The sequence below is a fragment of the Camelus bactrianus genome, chromosome 6 (genome assembly GCF_048773025.1).
Source record: "Camelus bactrianus isolate YW-2024 breed Bactrian camel chromosome 6, ASM4877302v1, whole genome shotgun sequence".
NCBI classification, from domain to species: Eukaryota; Metazoa; Chordata; class Mammalia; order Artiodactyla; family Camelidae; genus Camelus; species Camelus bactrianus.
Window position 1 is genome coordinate 91,317,848 of NC_133544.1, and position 22,710 is coordinate 91,340,557.

Consider the following 22,710-nt stretch of genomic DNA (forward strand, 5'->3'; position numbering starts at 1 on the left):
AGCCGGAGCCAGAGCCAGAGCCAGGGGGTACTGCACTCTGCCCCCATCCCTCTCCCAAAACGCCCCACTCACTACATCTGCCCATCAAAGCCCCCCCACCAGCCACAAGCGGCTTCCCAGGGCTGCTCAGGGGTCCTGGAGCTCCCAGCCTGGCCCTGCCCGGCCCTTCCCCTCCTGACTTCAGGCTGGCTGATGACTGTGTGCTGGAGCCCACCTCCCCACCTTCTCCCCATCTCTGGCCCAGAAGGCCTGGCAGCCCGGCTCCCCCCTGCTCTGTCCAGAGCTGGCGCTGCCCTGGACGACTCAGAGAGTAAGACGGCTTCCAGGCTCCTGTCTCCGAGCTCCCCCTCTCCTTTTAAAGATCAATGAAAGCCTGGGCGATGATTCACCTTGCAGTCTGGGGCAGAGCTTCTGATGTCCGCTGCAGACACGAGACCTCTGTTTTTCCAAACCCAGAGAGACGTCTACTACAGGGTGAGGGTGGCGTCCCTCCCTTGTGGCAGGGTGGCCCTGGCTTTGCAGAAATGCCACCTCTCTGGGCCTTACCCTCTCAGGCTGGGGGTGCTGGGCCCCAGCTTGCGGGGAGGAAGGTGGGGAGGCATGGGAAAAGGGCCTGTGAACACGAGGAATTCTTTCCACACAGGGCAACTGGAAAAGCGATGCTTCTCGGCTTCCCTTGGGGCCATGGGCCACGGAGAGAGAATGTTTCATATAAAAACATCTGACAAAGTACCTTCAGGATGTATTTTCTGCATCAAAGAAGGAGCTCTTGGCAGCAGGCGCTCTACCCTGACAAGGAAACTTTTGAGCGTGGCTCCCAATTGTTACAGACACCCAGGGAAGCGTGCCAGTGGGGACAGGAGGATGGTGAGCCATGGGGCCCAGCAGACAGATGGCTGTGATTAGGCTGGATGAAACCAAGTGCATTTTCTGGAATTTCAGGTCTCCTCAGAAAACCTGCTGTTTCTCCCCATCATGTGGGCCACCCGAGGCGGAGTGAGGGACAGGGGCCGTCGGCCTCCAGCTCAGGGGCACACAGCCCTGGACAGCCACAGGACTCCCCCTTGGTCCAGCTGCCTCCCTTCAGAAGCCCACCAGCCCATCATCTCACCGGCCATTCATTAATTCATCCAGCAACCATCCGATGAGCGGAGCCGTCCTGGGGCCTGGTGACTGTTGCTCATGCTGACACTCAGGTACCCAGGAAAACCGAAGCTCCAGATGCGCAAGAACCACATGAATCCTGTATCTTCCAGGGGGCAGAGAGGGTACCACACCAGACCCCGGGGAGCCCAACAGGGGCCAGTCTGCCTGGGTTCTGATCCGAGTTCCACTGCTTTCTAGCTGGGCGGAAGGAAGTTACTTAACCTGAGCCCCAGGGACTCCTCCTTTAAATTTGGCTAATAAAAGTGGCTACCTCCTAGACTACTGGGACGATTTACAAACAAAAACGCTTAGCATAGCACTCAGAGTGCCTGGCACAGGGCTCTGTGTTAGCTGTGATTATTAAATGCATTATGATCTTTCTGTCTTTATTTTTATGTGTTCTCTCTGTTTTCTAGATCTCTTTGTCAGGCAAAAATTCATTCATTCATTCATTCATTTACTCCACAATGACCTTCAGCTACTGGCAAAGCCCTGTGCTGGATGCCAGACAAGGTCCAGAGCCCCTCAAGTACCAAGTATGTCCCAAAGTTCCCCAGGCCCCACTGACCACCATCTTTCTGTTCTAGCTCATTCCTCCAGATTCAGGACATCTCTGTATTCACCTTAACCCATTTCCCCATCTCTCACATATTATCTATCCTTCTAGCCACAGACAAAACCCAGAACGCACGGTACTACTGCATACCTCTCTGCTTCTACACAAGCTACTCTTTCTTACAGGCTGTCTGTACCCCGTTATCCTCCTGGTGAACTCCTAGTCACCCTACAAAACCCAACTCAGAATCACTTTCTCCTTGAAGCTTTTCCTGAACACCTCATTCCCACAACAGAGTCTCCTGCTCTTGTTTCTGTGCTGATGCCAAGCCTTGCCCACGTCTCCACAGCACTTGGGACAATCGTTCACCATGGTTTACCTGCTGTCTACCTCTCCTTCCAGAGCAGCAGCTCCTGAAGGGGAAGGTCCTAGCTTTCCTCACTTTTTATCATCTGCACTGGCTCGCAGTCAATACATTGACTTGGCACCCCAAAGCCTAGTCAGGAAACACACCAGCCCAGGGGTCCTTTGTCCGGGACCCTGAAGGGTGTAAGAGCTGTGTGACCTCTGACAAATCAGTCACCCTCTCTGGGCCTCGGATTCTTCATGGGTTAAGTATACCCCCACTCCAATCCCCAGGCTTTAGTGCTCTGGGGCGGGGGGAATGATGTCCAGGACATCCTCCACATGGCCTTGTCCCAGGCCTTAGTTTTGCTGTGGGACAATGATGAGAAGCTAAGATGCTGTAGGCCAGAAGCCTCAGCTCTCTGCATACACCCCTCAAGGCCCAGGAGCTGGTACCCTCTGCCTGGAACACATCAGTATCAAGAGGCCCCTGAGATCAATGGCCTAATATCCCCAATATACAGCTGAGCAAACTGAGACAAGAGAGGTGAGGACGTCACAGCACAGAGTAGATGGCAAGGCCAAGCCTGGAACCTGCTCGGGGGCGCTGCTCACCACCCCATGTGCTTCTTGGCAAACCAGGTTGGCCAGACCCCTTCCACAACTACCTGGTCCTCCCAGGATTACTGGGGTCACCTCTGTCACTCCTGCCCTTGACCCCTCACCACCTCTACCCCAGCCCCAACCAACCATCCCAGAAAGAATGGGTCCCTCTGTGAGACACCTGGGAGGTTTTAAAGAGGGAAGAAGGCTTTTTCTTTTCTTTTGTTGGTTAAAGCTAAAACAAAAACAAAGACACAAGGCAGATTTGATGCAAGATCCAAATACTGCTGACTTTGGAACCAGAAGTGAGTGCATCCCCTTCCCCAACCCCCACCCTAAGGACAGGCAAGGAGTCGGCGGCCATTTCTGAATCAGAAAGGGCAAGCTGGCCCTGGTCTGGGAGCTCAGCCGCAACCTGTCCATAGACGTCCAAGCCGGAGCCTGACCCAGGGGGGCAGGAGGGGGCCATATCCAAGGCCACTCTTAACCCACGCAGACTGATCGAGGTTCAAGGCAAATTGTGTCAGGGCACCATCAGCTCCAAACTCCGGGTAAAACATCCTTCTGCTCTCCAAAGCCAATCGAAACCCTCTTTTCAGCTAAAACTCTACTCCCTGCGGTCCTACTCTCTCTTTTAAACCACTCACTCAGCACGGAGCACCCCTAGACCCACAGGCACTGAGCACTGTTATGTGTCAGGACTGAGCACCTGACATGTGACAGGGAAGTTACCTGTCACTGAGGTGCAATCAGTTTGTAAAAATTCAACAAGCTGAACACTTAGCTGTGCACTCTGTACATTATAGTAAAAAGTTTTTAAAAAATATTACCCAGGCCCTGGCCTCCTCATACCTCATCTCCCACCAACTCCAGGTGCTTTGCTTCCCAACCCCTCTAATCTTTGGTTTCTCAATTCAGGCTGTTTTCACATCCCCAGGCCTTTTTGCACCTGATATTCCTTCTACCTGGAAGGCATCTTCCACCACCTAAATCTTATCTCTTTGGCAGACTTCTGTTTGTCCTGTAAAACCCAACTTGGTTATCACCTCCTCCAGGGAGTCTTCCTGGGCTGCCTCTCCACCACAAGAGTCAGTTACTAATCCTTTCTTCCACTTTACTGCCTCTTACACCACTTCTCATTATTACTGTTTGTGTCTTTACCTGTCAGTGAGTACCTGAGGGCAGAGGTGATGTAATTTTTATCTCTGTGCCTCCAGCTCAAGCACAGTGCCTGACACACCTGTAATGGCCACACCTACCACATGTGCACCAGGCCTTGGCTGACTCACCTGGCATCATCTCATTTCATCCTCACCACAAGGTGATATGTTATCAACCACCCCATTTTATAGGTGACTAAACTGAGGGTCAGAGTGGTTAAGTGGCTGCCCCAAAGTCTCACAACTACAAAACGGCAGAGCGGGGACTTGAACCCAGGGTCCACAGCCCATGCTCTCCAGCCAAGCTTGCTACGGAGGCTCAGCTCACAGAGACTGAGCTGAATGAGAACCCTGGTTGGAGAACGAGGAACAGGGCCTCTGAGGAGCGCCGGCTTGCGCCCTGGAATCAGGAAGCAGCAGGAAGAGATGCTGTACTAACTCACTGCTCTCCTAGGTTCTGTGGGCACTGACGATGCACACCAGACAGCACCAGCCCTAAAGGGAACCTCGTCAGGGACCAATGAGAGGACAGGTGGCAAGTGGGTGGGCAACATGGACCCACCTAGGTTGTGACCTGGCTTTACCTGCTTTTGCTTGCTGTGTGTCCCCCAGCCACTCACCAAACCTCTCTGAGCCTCTATTCCCAAACTCTGCTAAGCTACAGAATGCACAAATCCTGGAGACTGATCTGTGCCCTCGAGGAGCTTACAGTCTGGCTGGTAGAGGGAAAACACCCACATCCAGCTAAGGCCCCCAGTTCTCCACATAGTCCTGTGTAGCTCTCTTCCTTCCCTGGGCCTTCTCTTCAAAACGCGGGGCTCGTCCTCACTGATGCAGCTCTAGAGAAACCAGCAGGCTCCAAGGACTCAGATGCTGGTACACATATCCAAGGTCAGACAAAGGGACAGCCTGGTCCCCATGACAAGCAGCTTATACCATGCCTTGCATACAGCAGGTGCTTAATAAAGCACTGGAATAGTTACCCATTAGGATATTAGAGGGGAGTCACTGGCTCCTGAAGAAGCCTGTCGGTGCTCCACTCCCCAGCCCCACAGCACTGGAGTCAGGCAGGACTGGCTTCTAAAGCAACCCACCACTTCAGGCTCTGGTCAACGGCCCAGAGCTCACTCAGCACCCAGCACTCAGCCTGGCCTGGCCGTTCCTTCTTTCATCCAGGGCATAAAGCCCCTTGTGTCATGCTCCTTCTGTTCTTCTAGCCTAGAGCCAAGAGAGCCCAGCCCTCCTCAGAATGGCCATGACCGTGTGACCCCTCATCCTGCAATTTTGTTGAAGTCCTGCCTTTAAATTGCCAAGAAGAGTTGCCTACCAGCCACTCACACCTTAGTATGAATTTAACTAGCTCATCTTGCTTTCCTCCTCAAACTCAACTGAAATCAAGGGAATGGGAAAGGGGTGGAGATGCTGCAGATAGGAAGAGGATGAACCGAAAGGGCTTTAGACAGTCAGGGGGCAGCAGTTAGGCAAGGAAACCAGAGTGTCAAGGATCTCAAGGTACCTCAGAAGGGACTTCTAGGCTTTCAATTTTTCCCAAATCTCACTGAAGACTCCAGGTGTAGGGGTATCTTTACTTAATGGAAGCTCTGAGTTCTTGCCCCTCACAGGGTGACCTTGGTGAGGTCACTTGTCCTCGGGAGCTTTGGTTTTCTTGTTTGTTTAGTGGGGATCACGTAGCGACATGCGGAGCCGACGCAGAGATCGGATGAGAGGGCTCTGCCAAGCATTCAGCAGAGGGCTGAAACAAGACCATCTCCTCTCCTGCTGCCCCCTACCCTGCCCACCGAGGCGTCCTCGACTGCCCCCAGCTGTGGCTCAAAACTCCCCCTACTCCCCATAATGTGGCCTCAACAACAGGACAGGGAAGTGAAGCAGAGACCTTGGAGCTGGATAAAAATAGCTAGCCTCAAGCCAGGTGCTGGGACTGTCATTGTGTGAGACAAACGAGGGCGGTCTCCATCCAGGGGCTGCGGACACCCTGCTCCCGCAACACCGGTCCCAAGATGCTGAGAGGGGCCAGGCGCTCGGAGATGGTGGGCTCCCGGGATGCAGGGAGACAGAGGGGCCTGGGGTGGTCTCTGGGTGTCTGCAAGGGAGGTGGATGAGCACAGAGCCCTGTGCCTCTTGCCAGGCCCCAGCCCTATCCCTGGTCCTGCGATCAGGACAGGCTGCCCGAGGTTCCTTCTGAACACTCCTCTTGCCAGGTGTGGCTCAGGGCAGAGGATGGGATCCTCGCTATGGAACGCGGGACAGGGCCCACGCTATGGAACGCTGGACAGAGCCCTACACAGGCTCCCATCCCAAGCGTGCCAGTTAGTGTGGGAATTTGGGCAGCTGGCTGGGCAATAAGCCTCAGTGTCCTCACCTGCAAAACAGGGGGAATCACATCTGTCTCACCGGGTTGTGGTAAGGAGTCAGTGAGATGGAGAAGTTAGCAAAGTGCTAAGTAGTGAATGTCGGAAAACGTTAAATAAATAAATGTTAGCACCAGCACCAGCATCCTTATCACCTGTCCTTGAGCATCAAACACCTGGCCTGGCCCAACACAGTCCACCTGTCTGTGCCCCTCACCTTTCTGACCTCACGTCCCACCCTGCCGCCCATCTTTGCAGGATGAGTCTTGCCTTCACCATCACTGAGACCCCTCCAGGCCTTCTTCTCACCCTGTAGGGCCTCCCTCCCCAAGCCTGCCCTCCAGGGCAACGGCTACCACAGCCCCAGGTCTGTGCGCTCCCAGGAGGCGGAGGCAGTGCCAACCCATGGGTCCTGAGATTCCCCCACAGCACGAGGAAGCTGGAAGAGCTGAGCAGTGAGCCCCCCAGAGCGGGAGGAGACACGCGTCATCCTTGGGAGGGGCCTGGAGGACCATAAGGGGGAATTCTCTACTCGCCTACCACCTGCAGCTCACACAAATCAACCCCCACAAGGAAATCCCAGACTTCCTCTCCAGTTCCTTCAGCCCCTTGGAATTCTAAACACTGGAGGCCAGATTTTCTCATGAGAGCTGCACAGTCCCCATCCACGGTAAAGGGCCACAGCGGCCCATGCCGAAGATGGACGGAGATCACCAGGTGGGAATCCCAAACAGGCCCACCAGGCCCCAGGGGCAGCCCGAACCAATAGCCTCAGGGTCGCGGAGACCTCCCGGCCTCCAGGGGGCGCTCTCTCCTGGGAACCAGAGGGGCCTCCTGCAAGTGCTCTGGGGTCTGCTCCTTCCAGCCCGAGCCATCCGTCAGGCCAGCCCTGGGGTGACAGATCAGAAGAGACCATGAATCTGTAAGGCACCTCGGCACACGGTTCCCACCAGTAACAAGGCGGAGGGGACGTTGAAAAATTACCCATCTGTCCATACAACCGACGCCAGTGCAATCCATTTAAATTCAATCCGCTCTGAGGGTGGGCAGGGACAGAGAATCATGTAGTCAGAAATACTTTTAAGCCTCTTGCTTCAAAATTATTTGTGGCTCCCATCCACATAGGCCCAGGGGAAAAAGAATGGATTAAAACGTTAACTTCTTGTGTTCATCTGGCTAGGTCTTCCAAAGGAGAGACTTTTTTAACAAGTAGGACCAAAAAGCAGAGATGAAAACAAAGTGGCCCAATCAGAGGGGCCACCAGAGGCCACAAGGGGACAAAGAAGACCTGGACCCCAGTACCAGCTGTACCATGAGCCCCACTGTGCCCCCGACCTGGGCAAGTCACTTCCTGCTCCAATTTCTTGTTTCCCTGTCTACAAAAGAGACATATTCTTGTGATCTCCCGTGGCTGTGATGGAATACGGAATGGATGGGGAAGGGCTCTCTGGCCACAGGAATTGGCCAGACAGCTGAGAGCAGCCAACATCGCGACACCGTTAGAGTCACGGGGAAAAGACAGCACGAATGACAGACAGAACTCCGTGCAAAATAAGTTCATCGGAGGCACATTCAGCTCTTGCAGAGAAGTGGGGGATGAAACAGTGACATAGCGGCAGATGGCTCTGCTACAATGTGACCCTGGGCCCTACCTAGTACAGGATGTGGCCCAAAGTAAACACTCAATAAATAGCTACAATTACTATTGTTGCCATTATGACAGGGGTGTAGGGTCGGGGAAGGACAGTTCAGAAGCAGACAGGGGTCTTCTCACAGAGATCCAGCCAGGCTCAGGAAGCACCTCCAGCCCAAGGGGCTGTCACCACAAGCAACATGGAACCAGGCCACAAGCCCCAGCTGTCCCCACAGTGCACCCCGCCCACCAAGCTCCCAAAGACCTTGACACCTGAGTCCCTCCTGGCCCTCAGTGCCCCCAAGGTCACCACTAACCTCTCATTTCTTAAGGAAAGCGTGATTTAGGTATTCCTCAGAATGTAAGGGGGGAGTCCCTATGGCTAACTCTGAACTGCAGCGGGTGGAGGACCTCTCTGCTTCCCAGCCCAGCATCCACTGCTCAGGGAGGGACAGGAAAACCAGCAGCCTCTGGAAAATTCCTCGCTTGCTAGACCCCTTCCCCGCACTCATTCTACCCACTCCATCTCCCCCTCTTCTAACCCTTTACATCGGTCCTTCCCCAGAGCGGGGACAGAAGGAGAAACCCATGAAGATAAATGTAAACAAACACATCTATTTTGCCGCCACCACCCTGTAGCCGGGAGAAGAGGATCCCTTGTTAAAAATGGGGATGGAGAGTTTTGCTGGGTTTTTAGCATTTCCACATGAGACAACTGGTCACCACGTGATCAACAGGCTCCTGCAAAGTTCTCACCCTGAGGTCTCATTCCTACAGACTGTTCCTAAGCCTCAGGACACCAGTGATGAAGACACTGGCAGTCTTCTCCTTGAGGGGTGGGAGGCCAAGGGAAAAGAAAAGGAGGGGGGCGGTCATCAAAAGGACCTCTGTCAAGCCCCTGCCACCAGCCCCCTCCTGTAAAGTCCAACACAACGGCAGCATGCAAGGAAAAAGAGAAATGCCAACCTGAGAATTCACCTGGAGCCGTGATGAGGGAGTTGGTGGCCTCCGTTTCAGTGTAAGACAATGTGGAATCAGATAGATCTACAGGGGGAAAGAGAAAGAGAACTTAGTCGGCCTGTGGGCTGATCCTCTCTTCTTTCTCATGCATGTCTGTATGTGTGTGTGCGCATGCATATGTACCATGCAAGCACTTGCAAAGGGCGGCGTGCCCCTCACAGCTTTCTGCTGCCACTCCCCATCCCACGATCACACACGACCAGGCCAGCCAACCCTGGAACTCTCCTGGAAAATGCTGACGGCTGCAGCCCTGGCACCTGAAAAAGTTTCAATTGCTCTGACCACAGAAATAACCCAAGTTCAGGGGACCGAGCAAGTAACAACTTGGAGCCTCCTTGGGTAAGGTTAAATTAAGCCCCTAAACAATTCATAGTTGCTGTACTTAATTACAACCATTAAAATTCTTGAAGATGTTCCTTCTTGCTTCCTTCCTCCCTTCCTTCCTTCCTTCCTCCCGCTGGAGCTGGGGAAACTGTTTTAACAAGTTACCAGCCATCCTTACTCTGTCCCGCTTACACCCCTCTAATTAAGGGCTCAAGCATTTGCTCCCAGATTAACTTTTTTCTCTCTCCCCTCCCCTACTCCCTCACATCCAAACCTGCTCACAGAGCAACTTTCAATGCCTGGACTGTGTGACTGTGTGTGTGTGTGTGTGTGTGCGCGCGTGTGTGTTTTAAGGCATTCGTTGTCATTTAAGTAGTTGCAAACATTTCATATGGCATGTGCTATTTTGTTTTCCCCTGTCTGCAGCGCACTTAGATGGGGAAGGGAAAGGCTTCTGCACATTTTATCTTGAACACCGAGCTCCTCGCTGGATAAGCCAATGCCTCGTGGGGCAGGCCGACTTGGAAAGTCTTTCCTGGGCCTGTGCCTCTGCCACCAGCAGTGGGGCGTTGTCCCCGTTAAGGGACAGGTCTGTCCAGGAGTCAGAAGGCATGTTCTTTCTGTGAGGCCTGGAGCATTTTTCATCTTCTCACCCAACACAACCCAGGTCTGGCTCAGCTTGGTCCCACCTGGCTCCAGGAGGGCCGCTCTAAGCCGGGGATTCCTGGGACAAAAACCATCAGCCTAGGCCCTAGCTAGCTAGGATTCCATTCCATCCTGTAGGAATTTTTTCCTTTTACCACATGGCTTGGGGAGTGGGAAGATGAAACATTAACCAATTTGGCCTTTTTCTTTCTTTTTCGTTTTCCACTTGCCAGATGCTGACTGGGGGTTCTGAGTTTTATTTTGTTTTTTGGTCTCATGTGATCAGAGCGGCTTAGAAGTGAACTGACTTTGTGCTTATGAAAAAGTAACAATGCAAGGAAAACAAAATAATACACAAAATAACTCGGACTATTTACCAGGGTATGCAAAAGTTATCTGCTGGTCAAATGCATTTGAAGGCAAGTAAGGAGAGATGGAAAATCTCTTTAAAAATAATAATAATAATAGTGACCTCAAGGCCTGGGTGGGAACTTCTCAAAAGAATTTTGCTTTTAATTCCTAATCTTCCCAAAGTGTTCAGGCCCCGAGTCTTGCTGCCACTAAGTGGCAACATCCCAGGCTAAACCCTGTTTCTTGGTGAACTGCTCTGACCCCCGCTCAGAGCCCTAAGGAGAAACCCCATCCGGAATTTGGAGCCCGGGCTTCGAGTCCCACCTCCACTACCAGTTGGCAAACTCAGGGGTCAACGACTTTGTCTGCAAAGGGCCCCATGGTGAATATTTCCCGCTTTGCGAGCCATATGCTCTCCCCTGCAGCAATGCCCCTTGGCCGCTGTCCTGTGGATGCAGCCACAGCAAACACGGAAATGGGTGAGCGTGGCTGGGTTCCAGCAGAACTTCTTTACAGACACTGAAATTTGAATTTCATATAATTTTAACATGTCACGAAATAGTCTGCTTTTGGGTCTTTTTTTTTTTTTAAATCCATTTTAAAAAAATCCATTCTCAGCTCACAAGCCATGCAAACACAAATGGTGGGCTGTCGTTTGCAGACCCCTGAGCTATAGGACCACCAGCAAGTGTCACTTCCTCCTTCTCCGTCTCGGTTGTCCCATTTATAAAATAACTGGGACACCTGTTGGGTTCCAGATGGTCACTCTGCCCGGCTGGATGGTGTTCTGATTTTTGCGGCTTTATCATGAGCTGACCCACGATTCCTCAGGGCAATGAGGCTTGACATTCAAACTCAGGTGCTACATTTACGAAGAACATTTTTTTTTCTTTTTTCCTCTCTAGTGGAGTTAGGGATCTTCTAAGCACCTAGTGCAATTATGTTAACTTAGAAAATGGGGAGACAGGCCTGGTGGGGAAGGTTGGGGCACTGCTGAGCCGATCAGGGGCTGCTCTGGGCTTCCTCCTCAGCCTTTCTGCTCAGCAGTTGGGACGTCCTTCCTGAGTCCTCATCTATGAAGAGGCAGAGTCCCACCAGATGACTTCCCCAGTTCCCCCAGAGAGCTAAATAAAGCTCCTCCATCCACGGGATGACCATAGTTCAGGAAAAACAATGAGAAAGTTGCCCTCGTGAAGACACTGACTCACACACCGTCATGGGACAGCCTCTGTCCTCCTAGACTGAGGAGGACAAACGACTGCAGGGACCCGGGGGGCACTTTGGACTCCATGGGGGGAGGGGGCTGGAAAGAAAACTGGACTGGATGCCTGAGAGCCTGTGACACTTAGAAGTGACCTCCCAGACGATGCTGACACACGCTACCGGGAAGAGGCCTTTACCAAAAACCAAACAAAACCCACTTTTTGTGGTCACTTGGTGGAATGTGTTAGCATCACTGCCACGCCATCTGACTTCTAAAGCTTGAGTCCCACGGGAACTGCCTGGGCCACAGAGTTGCTCTCCTGGTACTATTAAGGCCACACTGACTCGCCCCCACCACTGAGATTCTCCAGTGAAAGGGCCAGGAGACCCAGGGAACAAGCCATCTCCACTTTTCAAACCACATGCATCTACCCCACGATATGAGCCGCTCATTTAGCCCCTAGGCTTTACAGAAAACACACTCAATGGGACCTGGCGACAAGGACATGACTACCCAGGGGGACCGCCCATGCCAGGGGCTTTGTGTACCAAGACATTTGCTTTCTAAATATTCTGTTGTTTCTGCCCAGGTGAACTTCCGGGCTTAAAAGTGGGGGAAACATACAGCTCCTCTAAACAGCGACTTCCAGCTCAACCTATTTGTCATAGTGCTAGTTATTCCACACTAAAGGAGAACCACTAAGGCTGGGGAGGAAGGGAGAGGGATGGAGGAGACAGAAATACCAACCCACCTCCAACGAGATGCTGAAGTCAAAACCCATTCGTCTCCTACAGGCCCATGTTTAAAGGTCACAGAGAGGTTAATGATGAGCGAGGAATTTCAAGATGTAAATAGCCTGCGCTGAGGCAGGGCCTGCTCTAGCCCAACTCAGGGTGTGTTTGTAAAACTTCACCCCATTTCAAAGGCAGCCAAGCTGGCATTCCCCTTTCCCTCCCTCTCCAGCCCTCTGACACTGAGGTGGGGTGCTGGGGGGTGCTGGGGATGGGTGCACCTCCCCAAGGGTCAGAAGGAGGACACACTTACCCAGTGGCTTGTACTCGTCGCGAGGAGACAGCCGAGAGTAGGGGGGTGGCGGTGATTCTGGAAGACAGGAGACAAACACGTCACTGCTGGGATGCAAGAGTTCACACATCTGGGTTCTAACGTGCTCTGGATGATGGGTTTCTTCAAATAATTAACCCAGCTCCCAGGAAACCAGCACCCCTGCTGCCCACGTCCCCCGGAACAGCACTGCCCACAGGAAGGGCCACAGACTTGGAGTACAGACCTGGGCTCAATCCCTATTCTGTCATCTTTGGCTGTGTGACCTCAGGCAAGTTACTTCACCTCTCTGAGCCTATTTCCTCAAGTCTAAAATGGGAACAATAACCATATGGAACTCCCAGATTTGCCAGGAGGGCAAAAGAAAACAATGTACGTTAAATGCTTAGGGTCACAGAGCTCTTGCTACTGCAGGAAAATACCTCCTCAAACAGCAATAATTATTATTATAATGAGAGAAACACAGGGACAGGGAAAGTCAGAGTCAGGGTGGCCTGCTAAAATACAGGATGGTCAGTTAAATTTGAATTTTGGAAATACATGGCAAACATTTCTACTGTAAGTATGCTCAATGCAATATTTGGGACATACTCATGCTAAAAAATTATGTGCTGTTTATCTGAAATTCAAATTTAACTGGGCTTTCTGTATTTTTATTTGCTAAATTTGGCAACTCCAGTCAGAACTGTGTGTGAGTGCGGAGGCCCACGGAGACATAGAAGCTTGTTTCCAAACGAGCTGCATTAGACCATCTTTCAGGGCGAGGAGGACAGGACTGGTTGGAACCCAGGAAGCCAAACCCAATTTTCTAGATGGCAGACCTTAAATCAGCCACTGCCAGGCTCAGTCTCCCTGTCTGTAAAGAGCAGAGCAGAACACACTACCCTTCCAGCTCAGACCCTCTGTGATTCTTTATCATCTATGGTATTTTTCTTTGGGTTTCCTTTCATTTGCCTAAAATACTCCTCCTTAAAAACATATACTTTGTCTTCAGAAGAATTCCTTAGCCTCTTGCTTTCTGGGAAGTAACAATTTGCTAAACTAAGTAACAATTTGCATGAATGAAATGACCCTTCATTTTCTGTAAATGAAACTAAACACCATCCAATCGCAAACTAAAACAAACTCCCAGTGGTAGTAAAGTGGTAATAACTATTATTAGGCAGGTATCAGGAATGACACAAGGGGTAATAAGTGTTTTTCGCAATTATAATAAGGCACAATTAGTTGGAGGAGCAAGTAGCTTCACCTCTTCCCCACCCCGGCTCTTCCAGCTAGAAATGACTTCAACAAAGTGAAGGCTCTGAGGGCTCGAAACAGGGAATCTTTTGTGGACCAGAGTTAGGGAGCAGGAAAATGAATCACGGAGAAGCCACTGGGAGCGAAGCAAACATTTGCTGAATGCCTACCCTGTGTCCCTCTCTGTGCTGGGGCTCTTCAATTTCCTTCATTGTTTTTCACTCTTTTGGACCTCAGGTACAGAGTAGTTAATTATGCTCACCAGGCACCAACTTTTATTTCATCCTTTCTCAGAAATAAATAAGATGGCCATTATTATTCCCATTTTACAGATGAGAAAACTGAGTTGCTCAGTGTCTCCCCCCCCCCAGCCAATCCTGGTCGAGCGGGGATCTGAGCCCTGGCCTGGCTCTGCTCTCCACCACAGTGAGACAAGCAATCAAGACCCACCTTGTCTTACACCCCTGCATTCCAGCTGGGTCCAGTACATCACATGCACAGAAAGTGTTCGGTAAACATATGCAGACAAAGATCATGGTGATGAGAATGAAGGTAAAGTTGGGGGCATCGGTGGACAAAGAGGACCTGGGGGCCCAAAGGGGTGGCCCAAGGGAGACCTCAAACAAGACTCAACGAGGGGGCCATCTGCCTTCAATAGGAGCCCCCTTATCCACCACCAGCCTTGGAGGGGTTGGAGACCAGACTTGAGTGAGGACCAGACTCCCAGGACAAGAGTCAAAACACAGGTAGGGCTAGAGCTCCATGAGGAAAGAGAATTGAGGCCAGTGCTCCCACTGTACAGAGGAGAAGACTGAGGCCTGAACAGTAGAAGTGACTCCCTCAGGGCCGGACAGGGAGCTGGTGCAGAGCCAGAACCAGGGGCCAGGTCTCCTGACCACCAGCCTCATGCCCTTTCCACGACCCCTGACTTATCAAAAGGCCTGCAACTCCTGTGTCAGGGTTCCTTTTGCAAACATGACTGGCTGAGGCCCAGGCCACACATGGTGGGGAACTCTGGACATCTGCCCCCAGATCTGTCCCCAAAAGTGAAACTTGGCAGCCATGGGCTGTGGTGGCTGGAGTTAAGCCACTGTAATCGACCCCAGCATCTCTTCCAGAGGCTGCTTACCTGGGACCGGAATGGGGGGAGGGGAGGCCCTTAAGATCCCCCCGACAGGAGCCCCCTGCGCCTTGAGTTATGACACCCATCAACCATGGCCACCCCTGGGCTGGGGGGTTCTAGTGCATGAGTGAGACCAAAAGTGAGATCCACAGACTTGAGACGTCACCCCTCAGCCAGTGAGAACGAGCAACGCTTTCAGGAGGGATCTTACGTACCCTCCCCGCCCCCACTCTTCACTCCAGGAAAATGACTTGCACAGAACTGTGTAACAACTGTAGAGACTACAAACTCATCACTAACTTACTCAACTGCTTTTTTAACTGATGGGGCAGCTGGGGTCCAGCCAGGTAAAGGGCCCGCCCAAGGCCACACAGGAAGGGAAGAGACGTCATTCTACTTCAACTAAACAAAGAGGGAGTCCAGATGAGGATCAACACCAAAAAAAACCCTGTTTTTAAAAAAAATAGTTATCATTCACATGCTCTAAGATTGACTTTTAAAGTGCACTGTGCAGTGGTTCATGGAACATTCAGAGTTGTGAGACCAGCACCCCCATCTAATTACAGAATGGTTTCATCACCCCAAAAGAAACCCTGTCCCCATGAGCAGTCAGTCCCTATCCCCCCAGATGCCCACATCCCAGGCAACCACAAATCTACTTTCTATCCCTGGGGATTTGCCTCTCCAGGATATTTCACACAAATGGATGCATATAGCATGAGGCCTTTTGTGCCTGGCTTCCTTTACTCAGCATACTAGTTTCCAGGCTCATCCTTGCTATAGCTCCTATGGTAACTTCTTCCTTGTTTATGGCTGAATGATGGTCCACATTCTGTTTATTCCTCCATCAGCTAATGGACATTCAGGTTGTTCTCACTTTTTGGCTCTTAGGAATAACGTTACTATGAACAATACCAAGCAACCTTTAACTGGTACCCCTCTTTTCACTCTAACACACCACCCCACCATGGATCTGAGCCCCAGGACATTAACTCAGGTGGGACAAACGATCAGAAAAGAAAGTGTAAGCTACCTCCAGGCCCTCTGTCTCCTGCCCTCTTAGAAGCTATCTTAGTACTCGCAAAAGTTGTGTTAATTTCTAAATGACAACTTACATGGTCTAAACTTTAAGGGGAGACCTCTTAGAGCCCCTGGAAAGAAATGATCACAGGCAGGAGGGAGGGAAGGAGGGAGAGGGTGGGGGGGGAGACAGATCAGAAACTCCAGCCCCCTCAGATGTCCAGCCTCAGGCATCAACTTCAGGAATCTCCTCCAATTCCCTTCAGAAGGGAGAGCAGTCAGCCAGGGGCCAAGTGTACCAGAAGGCTAGCGCTCGGCCCAACTCAGCTCAGCCCAGACATGCCTCTGGTCAGCCCCCAGGGGGTACTTAGCCTTCTGGGATCTAGACCCTAGATCTAAAGCCAGAAGAGTTCACAGCCTCTCCCAGTGCCTGGTCAAGTTTCAATTCGAGACATTACCTTCTACTCCCATCTGCACAGCCTAGCATCTTGCTTAGGAAAGATCCACACGCCTTCCTGAGCCTCCCAGTTTCCATCCTCCCAAGGGGTGGTCTCCCGAGTGCCTGTCCTCTCCACCCCCTAGAACCTGAAGGCTCAACCCCAAGCCCTGGGGTGGGAGGCACAGAAAAGAAGCTCCTGGCGCTTTAAGGCCGGCGGAGCCTAATTGCCCAGATTCCCCCGGCAGCCAGATAAACAGCGCGGCCGGCTGGCGCCAGCAAGAGGCAAACTGCACATTATCACCCCTTCCTCACCTCCAAGGAGGAGCTCGGAGGAGCAGGGCGGGCAGGCCGAGGGGCCGCCAAAGGGGCGGGGCGGGGGCTTGGAAGCCCAACTTGAAATTGATCTCATTTCAAAGGGATAATGCCAGGCCAAATAAAAGGAAAACTTTCTAGCCCATTCTAATTCCTATAGTCCTGGCCTGGGAACCCTGTGTTTTCCTAGGCGGCCTCCTTCAGTCATTTAGAAGTTCTCTCTCTAGCTCTGTCTCTCTCTCCCTGGCGCAATTTGGATAATAGTAATCTACTGAATATAATTACAGAAAAAAAAAAGTGGTGAAGCAAAGAGCAGGAGATTTATTCCAAAGTTAATGGATACTTTCAGGAGAAAGGAGCTCTATAAACACAGGTTAGAACTGTGATTAAAGTATTTCTCCACATTTCCGTCCACATAGGCACCGAGCTCAGTGAACTGACAGAAAGACACACAAGAGGGAGGGAGAGCTAAGGCCTGACTCCCACGGGAGCGGGAGGCCCCGGGGCAGAGCTGGGCACAGGGGACCACACTTTCTGAGACAAGCATGGGGGAGAGGGCAGGCCTGTGTCACCTGGAATCTGCACATCAGACCTCCAGGAATTCTGTTTTACATGGGGACTAGCCCCAAAGCAAGCTGAAGGATGGAGCAGGGTTTGCTCCAACCAGCAAGGGACTGAACTGCCGAGAAAAGGGCCTCCTGGCACTAGGGATCCCTGGGGAGGCCAGAGTGCCAGGTGGGTGTCCCTCAGTTGGCCTGCTGGGTGTTCCAACGAGATGCATGCCTGCTCTGTATGTGGGTCTGTCTGCCTGTCTGCCTACCCTGGTGCCCCAGCCCTCTTCCCCCAGAGCCCTGGAAGGAGCGGTCTCCTTATCAGGACGCGCACGGCTGAGCTCCAGCTATGCACCCGCCCAGCTCCGGGAGCCAGGCTGGCGGCCAGGAGGCAGGGGTGGGGTGGGCAGCAAACGGCTCCCCTAGTTCTCAGTCCTGGCGGCCCAAACCATCAGGCAGGGGATGAAGCAAGAGGGTCAACCTAGCGCCTACCCGAAACTCTTCCCAGACCATCAGTCCTCCCAAGTGCCCTCAGGTGGCTTGAATGGGGGACAGGGGGAGCCCTGAGCTACTGAAGAGGCAGAATAAACCCAGCGCCTGCAATAGCGCCTCCTTCTGGGAGGAGCAGAGGAGGCGAATGCCAATGCTTAGTCTAGAATTAGATGTGGAGAATGTTTCTAGAGCCACCCGCACTGACCCACAGGGAGACTCAGTGACGAGGTTACTCCTCCAAGGTCAAGTTGTCGTTACTGGCAGGGCAGAGCCTAGGACCAGGTCTTTGGGTAAGAACCATTCCAGTGCAGTGTGCCCTTTAACTGAAACCTGCCCAAGTCCACCAAACTCAAACCAAGGCCCAAAATGACTTATCCAAGGAGGAGGGGCAGCGGTGGGTCCTCTCTGTTTTCTCCAATTTTTTGTCACCACCCCTTCCCGCCCACACACCTGAGCTTGCCTGGCACCTTGATGCTCAGCCGGCCCTCTCCTCCTCCCCCTCGACACCCACCTCCTCTTATGCATCCATCCTCCAAGGCCGTGTTCCAGGTTAGAGCTATGAGGCTCTGGGCGGTGCTCCTGTTACATGCACACCCCACAGCGCTCTCAGAGTTCATCCCCACTGGCCAGGCCCTTCCTCCCCCATCACTGCCCCATCTCTCCCTCAACCCCCACCCGAAGATTCTGTTTCTCGAGGACACTGATCCTACTCGTATGTCCCCTCTCCCTGCTACAGCACCCAGCATAGTGCCAGGCACAGAGTAAGTGCTCAGCAAACAATTGCTGTCAGACAGATGCGGTGAGAGAGAAAACGCCCGGTGGGGCCCTCTAGGAGAGCAGACGGGGGCCCCACCTATTCTCTCCCACTAGGATAAAGAACTAGGGACAGAGCAACCACAAGTAGGGTTCTCTTCCCCAGAGGCAGGGAGGAGCCAGAGTGGAAGAGGGGAGAAAGCCACTTCCAGGGGAAGCTGTCAGGAAGAGCAACAAGAGGCACAGAGGGCCGGCAGTGAGCCACAGGTCAGGGACAGCCCAAAGCCCCTGAATCAGGCCTGAAGGGACCATGTCTGGAGCAGGGCAGCCAGGTCAGTGCTGCCCCCTCCCCATCCTCCCACCCCTCATCAGTGCTCTCTCTTCAGGAACCATCACTGAGGCATCGTCCTCCCTCTCCAGCCACCACCACCTCAGACACAAACAAGACACCCGGGATAAATCCATGCTCCTAGCCCCATCCTCCCCTTCCACACTGGGAGTCAGAAGACCTGGTGATCAGACCCTCTTATGTGCCCCCAGGCTGGGTGCTGACCCTCTCCTGAGGGGCCAGACTGGAGGCACTGAGAACCTGCCCAGGCCCAATAGCTATAGCCCCCTGGCAGTCCCACCCCTGGGGAACCCCCAGTGCCACCCAAGATGCACATATCCAGAAGATGCTACAGGCTAAAATGCATGATCTCTGCAGTGCAGGGTGGGGTGGGGGGAGTGCGAGCTTCCGGCCTACCAGGAGTCTCCACCTGTCCTCACCTCTGCTTCGGCACCCAGGGCCTACTCAGGTAAGCAGGGCTGGGAAGAGGGTGTGTGTGCAGGAAATCCCAGGAAGAGAACAAAGAAGAGGGGCAGTTCTCAGAGGTAATAAAATACCTGGCCTCTTTGCCTACTCAGACACCTCCAGGACCCTCAATCCTCTGCAAAAGCTGGGCACAGAATTGCAAATGACGACAGAGAGCCCTGGCAGGTGACACCCACGGGATGCCAGCAGCAATCAGGACAAGAAGGTGGCCTCCACTCTGAGAGGGGTTACCCTGCAAAAACTTTGCTCCGAAGTGTAGAAAGGAACAAGTGAGACCATTTACGACACTTTTGACTCTAGCCATGAATTGTCTGCAATTTCACAACTTACATCTGCCTCGATACAACAAAGTATTCCGTAGGTATAGGTACATGCACACAAATGCTAAATGGGCTGGGAGTAGGGGGGTAGCACTCCTGTCTTTGGCTTCTCCTAGACCTGACCGCTCCTTCCACGGTCTAAGAAGTTGGAGCCTGCTTCAGGTGTCTGAAGCTGCACAGAGAAATCTCCCTTCTGGGTCTGCCGGAGCCTTAGGATGAAGTTGCCGTTTGATGTGTGCACCCACATACCCATTCGTCGGCTTTTCTGCCAGGGTAAGGCGCTCTCACGCTTCAGGGGCACCTGGGAGAGCACGCGGGAGAGCACCCGCAGTTCCGCCCGCCCGAGGTGTCCCCAAGAGAGAGAAGCCCAGGGCAGGGGACTGGAGGGGAAGCCCGGGACCCCGCCGGGCGCGGCGCTTTCACCTGGCCCGCAGAGCCGGCTGAAGTGGTAGGGGTTGCAGCACACGGTGGGGCCGTCGGCGGCGGCGGCGAAGCTGTGGCAGCCGCACAGGGGCTTGAGCTCCACGGCGTGCTGCAGGTCGGGCCAGCGGAAGAGGCGGCCGAGCAGCAGCTGCGGCGGCGCGGGCTGGCCGCCCAGGCGGAGGTCAGCGCGCGGCACCAGCACGCAGCCGCCCGGCACGCCGCCGCGGGACTCCACCGCCTCCAACAGCGTGTCCAGCGAGCGCTCCTTGAGCCGCTTCAGCAGCGAGTACGTGACCGTCTTGAGTTCCTGCTCGAGCAGCAGCAGCCGCGAGCGGGCTTCGCGACTCCGCCCGCCGCCCTCCGGCTCCAGGGCCGCCCCGGCCAGAGGGTCGCCGGCGTCCCGGGGCGCGCCGGCGGCGTCCCGCTCGGAGAAGAGACAGCAGGTCACCGTCTCGCAGTCACTTTCGGGCAGCCAGCCCCGGCCTCCAGGCTCCGCCACGTCCAGCGGGGAGCCCCCAGCGCCGGCCCCCGGCTCCGACAAGGGCCTCGGGGGGCCCCCTGCGCGCCGGCGCCTCCCCGCGCCCTGGGCGCCTCGCTGTCCCACCGCGTCCCGGGGCCGCCGCAGGGCTATCGGACGGACCTCGGGGCGGCCGCAGCCTCCGCCTTCTCGTGCCCGCGGGGCCGGCTCAGCTCGGCTGCCCACGCTCCCATCCTCGTCGCCGCCGCCGCCGCCGCCGCCGCCGCTGCCGCCGCCTTCCTCCCGGTCGGGGACCACACGACTTCGCCAAAGTCGCCGCACGAGCCCCGCGCGTTTGGACCTGAACATACGATATCCTTTGGCGCCGGGGGTGGGGGGGGAGGCGGTCTCCGGTTACCGGGGGTCCGTTCCCTCAGCGAGGCGCCGGCTGCACGGGCCGCAGCCCCACATGAAGCTCTGCCGCCGGGCGCCGTGCAGACCACGCACAGCCTGTCGTCGAAGGGGCGCCGCAGGGCTGCAACATGAGGGAGATCGCCGGGGCGGGACGGCGGGGAATGCGCGCACGCTGAGCCGCAGTCCGCGCCCGGCCCGCGGCTACATGGACCCCGGCGGCCGGGCGGCTCAGCAACTCCAGCCCGGGCGCTTTAGAGAGACGGCAGGCGGCGCGCCACCAGAGAGACCCCGCATGGGCCGGCGAGCCTTCAAAAGTTGCGCGGCTGGTCCATGAGCACAAAGCGCTCGCGCCGAACCCCTCAAATGTGTCTAGGAAGCCCTGCCTTTAAAACCCAGGCGCTTCACTACATGGGCTTCTCCTGCAGGATCCGAAAGGCAGGCTTGTTGATACACTTGGCTTCCTTCTTACTCTCTGCAAAAAGAAAAAAGAAAAAAAAAAAGCAAGAAAAAGAAACCCAAAACTAAACCAAAATCCCTGGAATTGCATGCACGGAAGGCCAACTCCGTCTCAGGTCCCAGGCGCTAGATGCACTTGGAGCGAATTTCTCCTGATCGCGGGTGTCAACACATGAGTGGAAACTGTAAAAATCCCAAAGAGCTGCTGGGAATCCTTAATTAAAAATGCAATCCACCGAGGCAGAGGTCGCAGCCCGAGGACGCCCCGGACGCTGCGGCTGCAGAGGTCGCCCCCCTCCCCCCTCCCCAAAAAGTTCCTCCTGGTGGCCCCGCGGTCCCTGCGAGGTCTGGCGAGGCAGCGCCCGGCGGCTCTTTCTCTCGGCTCGGCTCCCTCGCTCGCTCCCCCGCTCTGCTCTCTCTCTCTCTTTTTTGTTCTCCTCAAACGCACACTGAGGGCCCCCGGAGGAGCGCCGCGGAGTCATTGGCTGCCTCCCATCATATGCCAGTCTAGACACTTTGGCGGCTCCGCGGCGCTGATTGTTGCGCAAACAAGGTTTCAAGTTTCTTAACTCTTAAAGGAGAACACGTCCCATTGCAGGGCCCGAGGCTCCAAGGGGCCGGCTCCCGGGGCGGGCCAAGCCCGGGCCCCCGCCCCATGCTCGCCCCGGCACCCCACCCCCGCCATGGGCCTGACAGCGCCCACGGCCCGCTCTCTGGTTCGCGTGCGCCGCGGGCACAGATGCTAGCGAACACACATACACACACAAACCACGGGCGGGCGGCGCGAGGGCTCGGCGGACCCACTGAGACTCGGACGCAAGCGGGGTGCTGTGCCTCTCCTTGGCTTGTGCACAAACTTACAAACACACTGCACTTAGGGGTTGGTACAAACCCCCATTCCAGAGAAAGCTAGTAAAAGTGGGTGTGCGTGTGTGCCTTCCTGGCTTGCGTCTCTTGGGAGCAAGGGGCTGCAGATTTGTTGGGGCACCGGGGTCTTCCATGATAGCACGAGGTTTCCACACCCCCTGCGCAAAGTCAGGGGTCGGTTATCTGAGCCAGCTAGGGGCGTGAGATGCTTCGTGCATGGGGACTCCAGGCTTGCCCGAGGTAGGAAGTTGCAGAGGGTGGGGAATAGGCGGGGAATGCCTTCTCTCGATCGCCAAGTCTCTCTTCCCCGGAGCTAGGCAGGCCGCCAGCAGTCCCGGGCCCCCTCGAGGCCTGGTGATTCCTCCACCCCTTTACCTTTCCCAGTTTATTCTCTGCATCACGAAGAGGGGATATGCATAGGGCTCGTGACTTCACCAACGACATTTCACCAAGGAAATGAGGGTGGGTTAGGGGACTAGGTCCCGCCTGATCCGGGGCGAGATGGTGAGGGCGCGTCGGCAGCAGCCGGCCGCCCGGCACGGGAAGGGTTAAGGCCGCTCTTGCCCCTGGAGCCGGCGCGGCGGGGTACCTCCTCGGGCGCGCTCGCTCGTC

At 54.5% G+C, this 22,710-nt stretch overlaps 1 protein-coding gene across 7 annotated transcripts in view; it reads right to left on the reverse strand.

The window, feature by feature from the left end:
• Positions 1-22,017, reverse strand: part of SMAD6 (SMAD family member 6) — a 74,669-nt gene extending 52,652 nt beyond the window's left edge. Inside the window, exons 1-3 of one of the 7 annotated variants that reach the window (XM_074366277.1) lie at positions 19,905-22,017; positions 12,401-12,457; positions 8,791-8,856 (exon numbers count right to left, since the gene is read on the reverse strand). In XM_074366277.1, coding sequence (XP_074222378.1) covers positions 8,791-8,856; positions 12,401-12,457; positions 19,905-20,730 — 949 coding nt within the window. In that variant the 5' untranslated portion in view covers positions 20,731-22,017. Of the gene's footprint in view, positions 1-8,778; positions 8,857-12,400; positions 12,458-19,904 lie in introns of all 7 variants that reach the window. The other 6 variants (XM_074366276.1, XM_074366279.1, XM_074366278.1 and 3 more) reach the window with 6 other exon arrangements.
• Between the last annotated feature and the right edge of the window lie 693 nt (positions 22,018-22,710).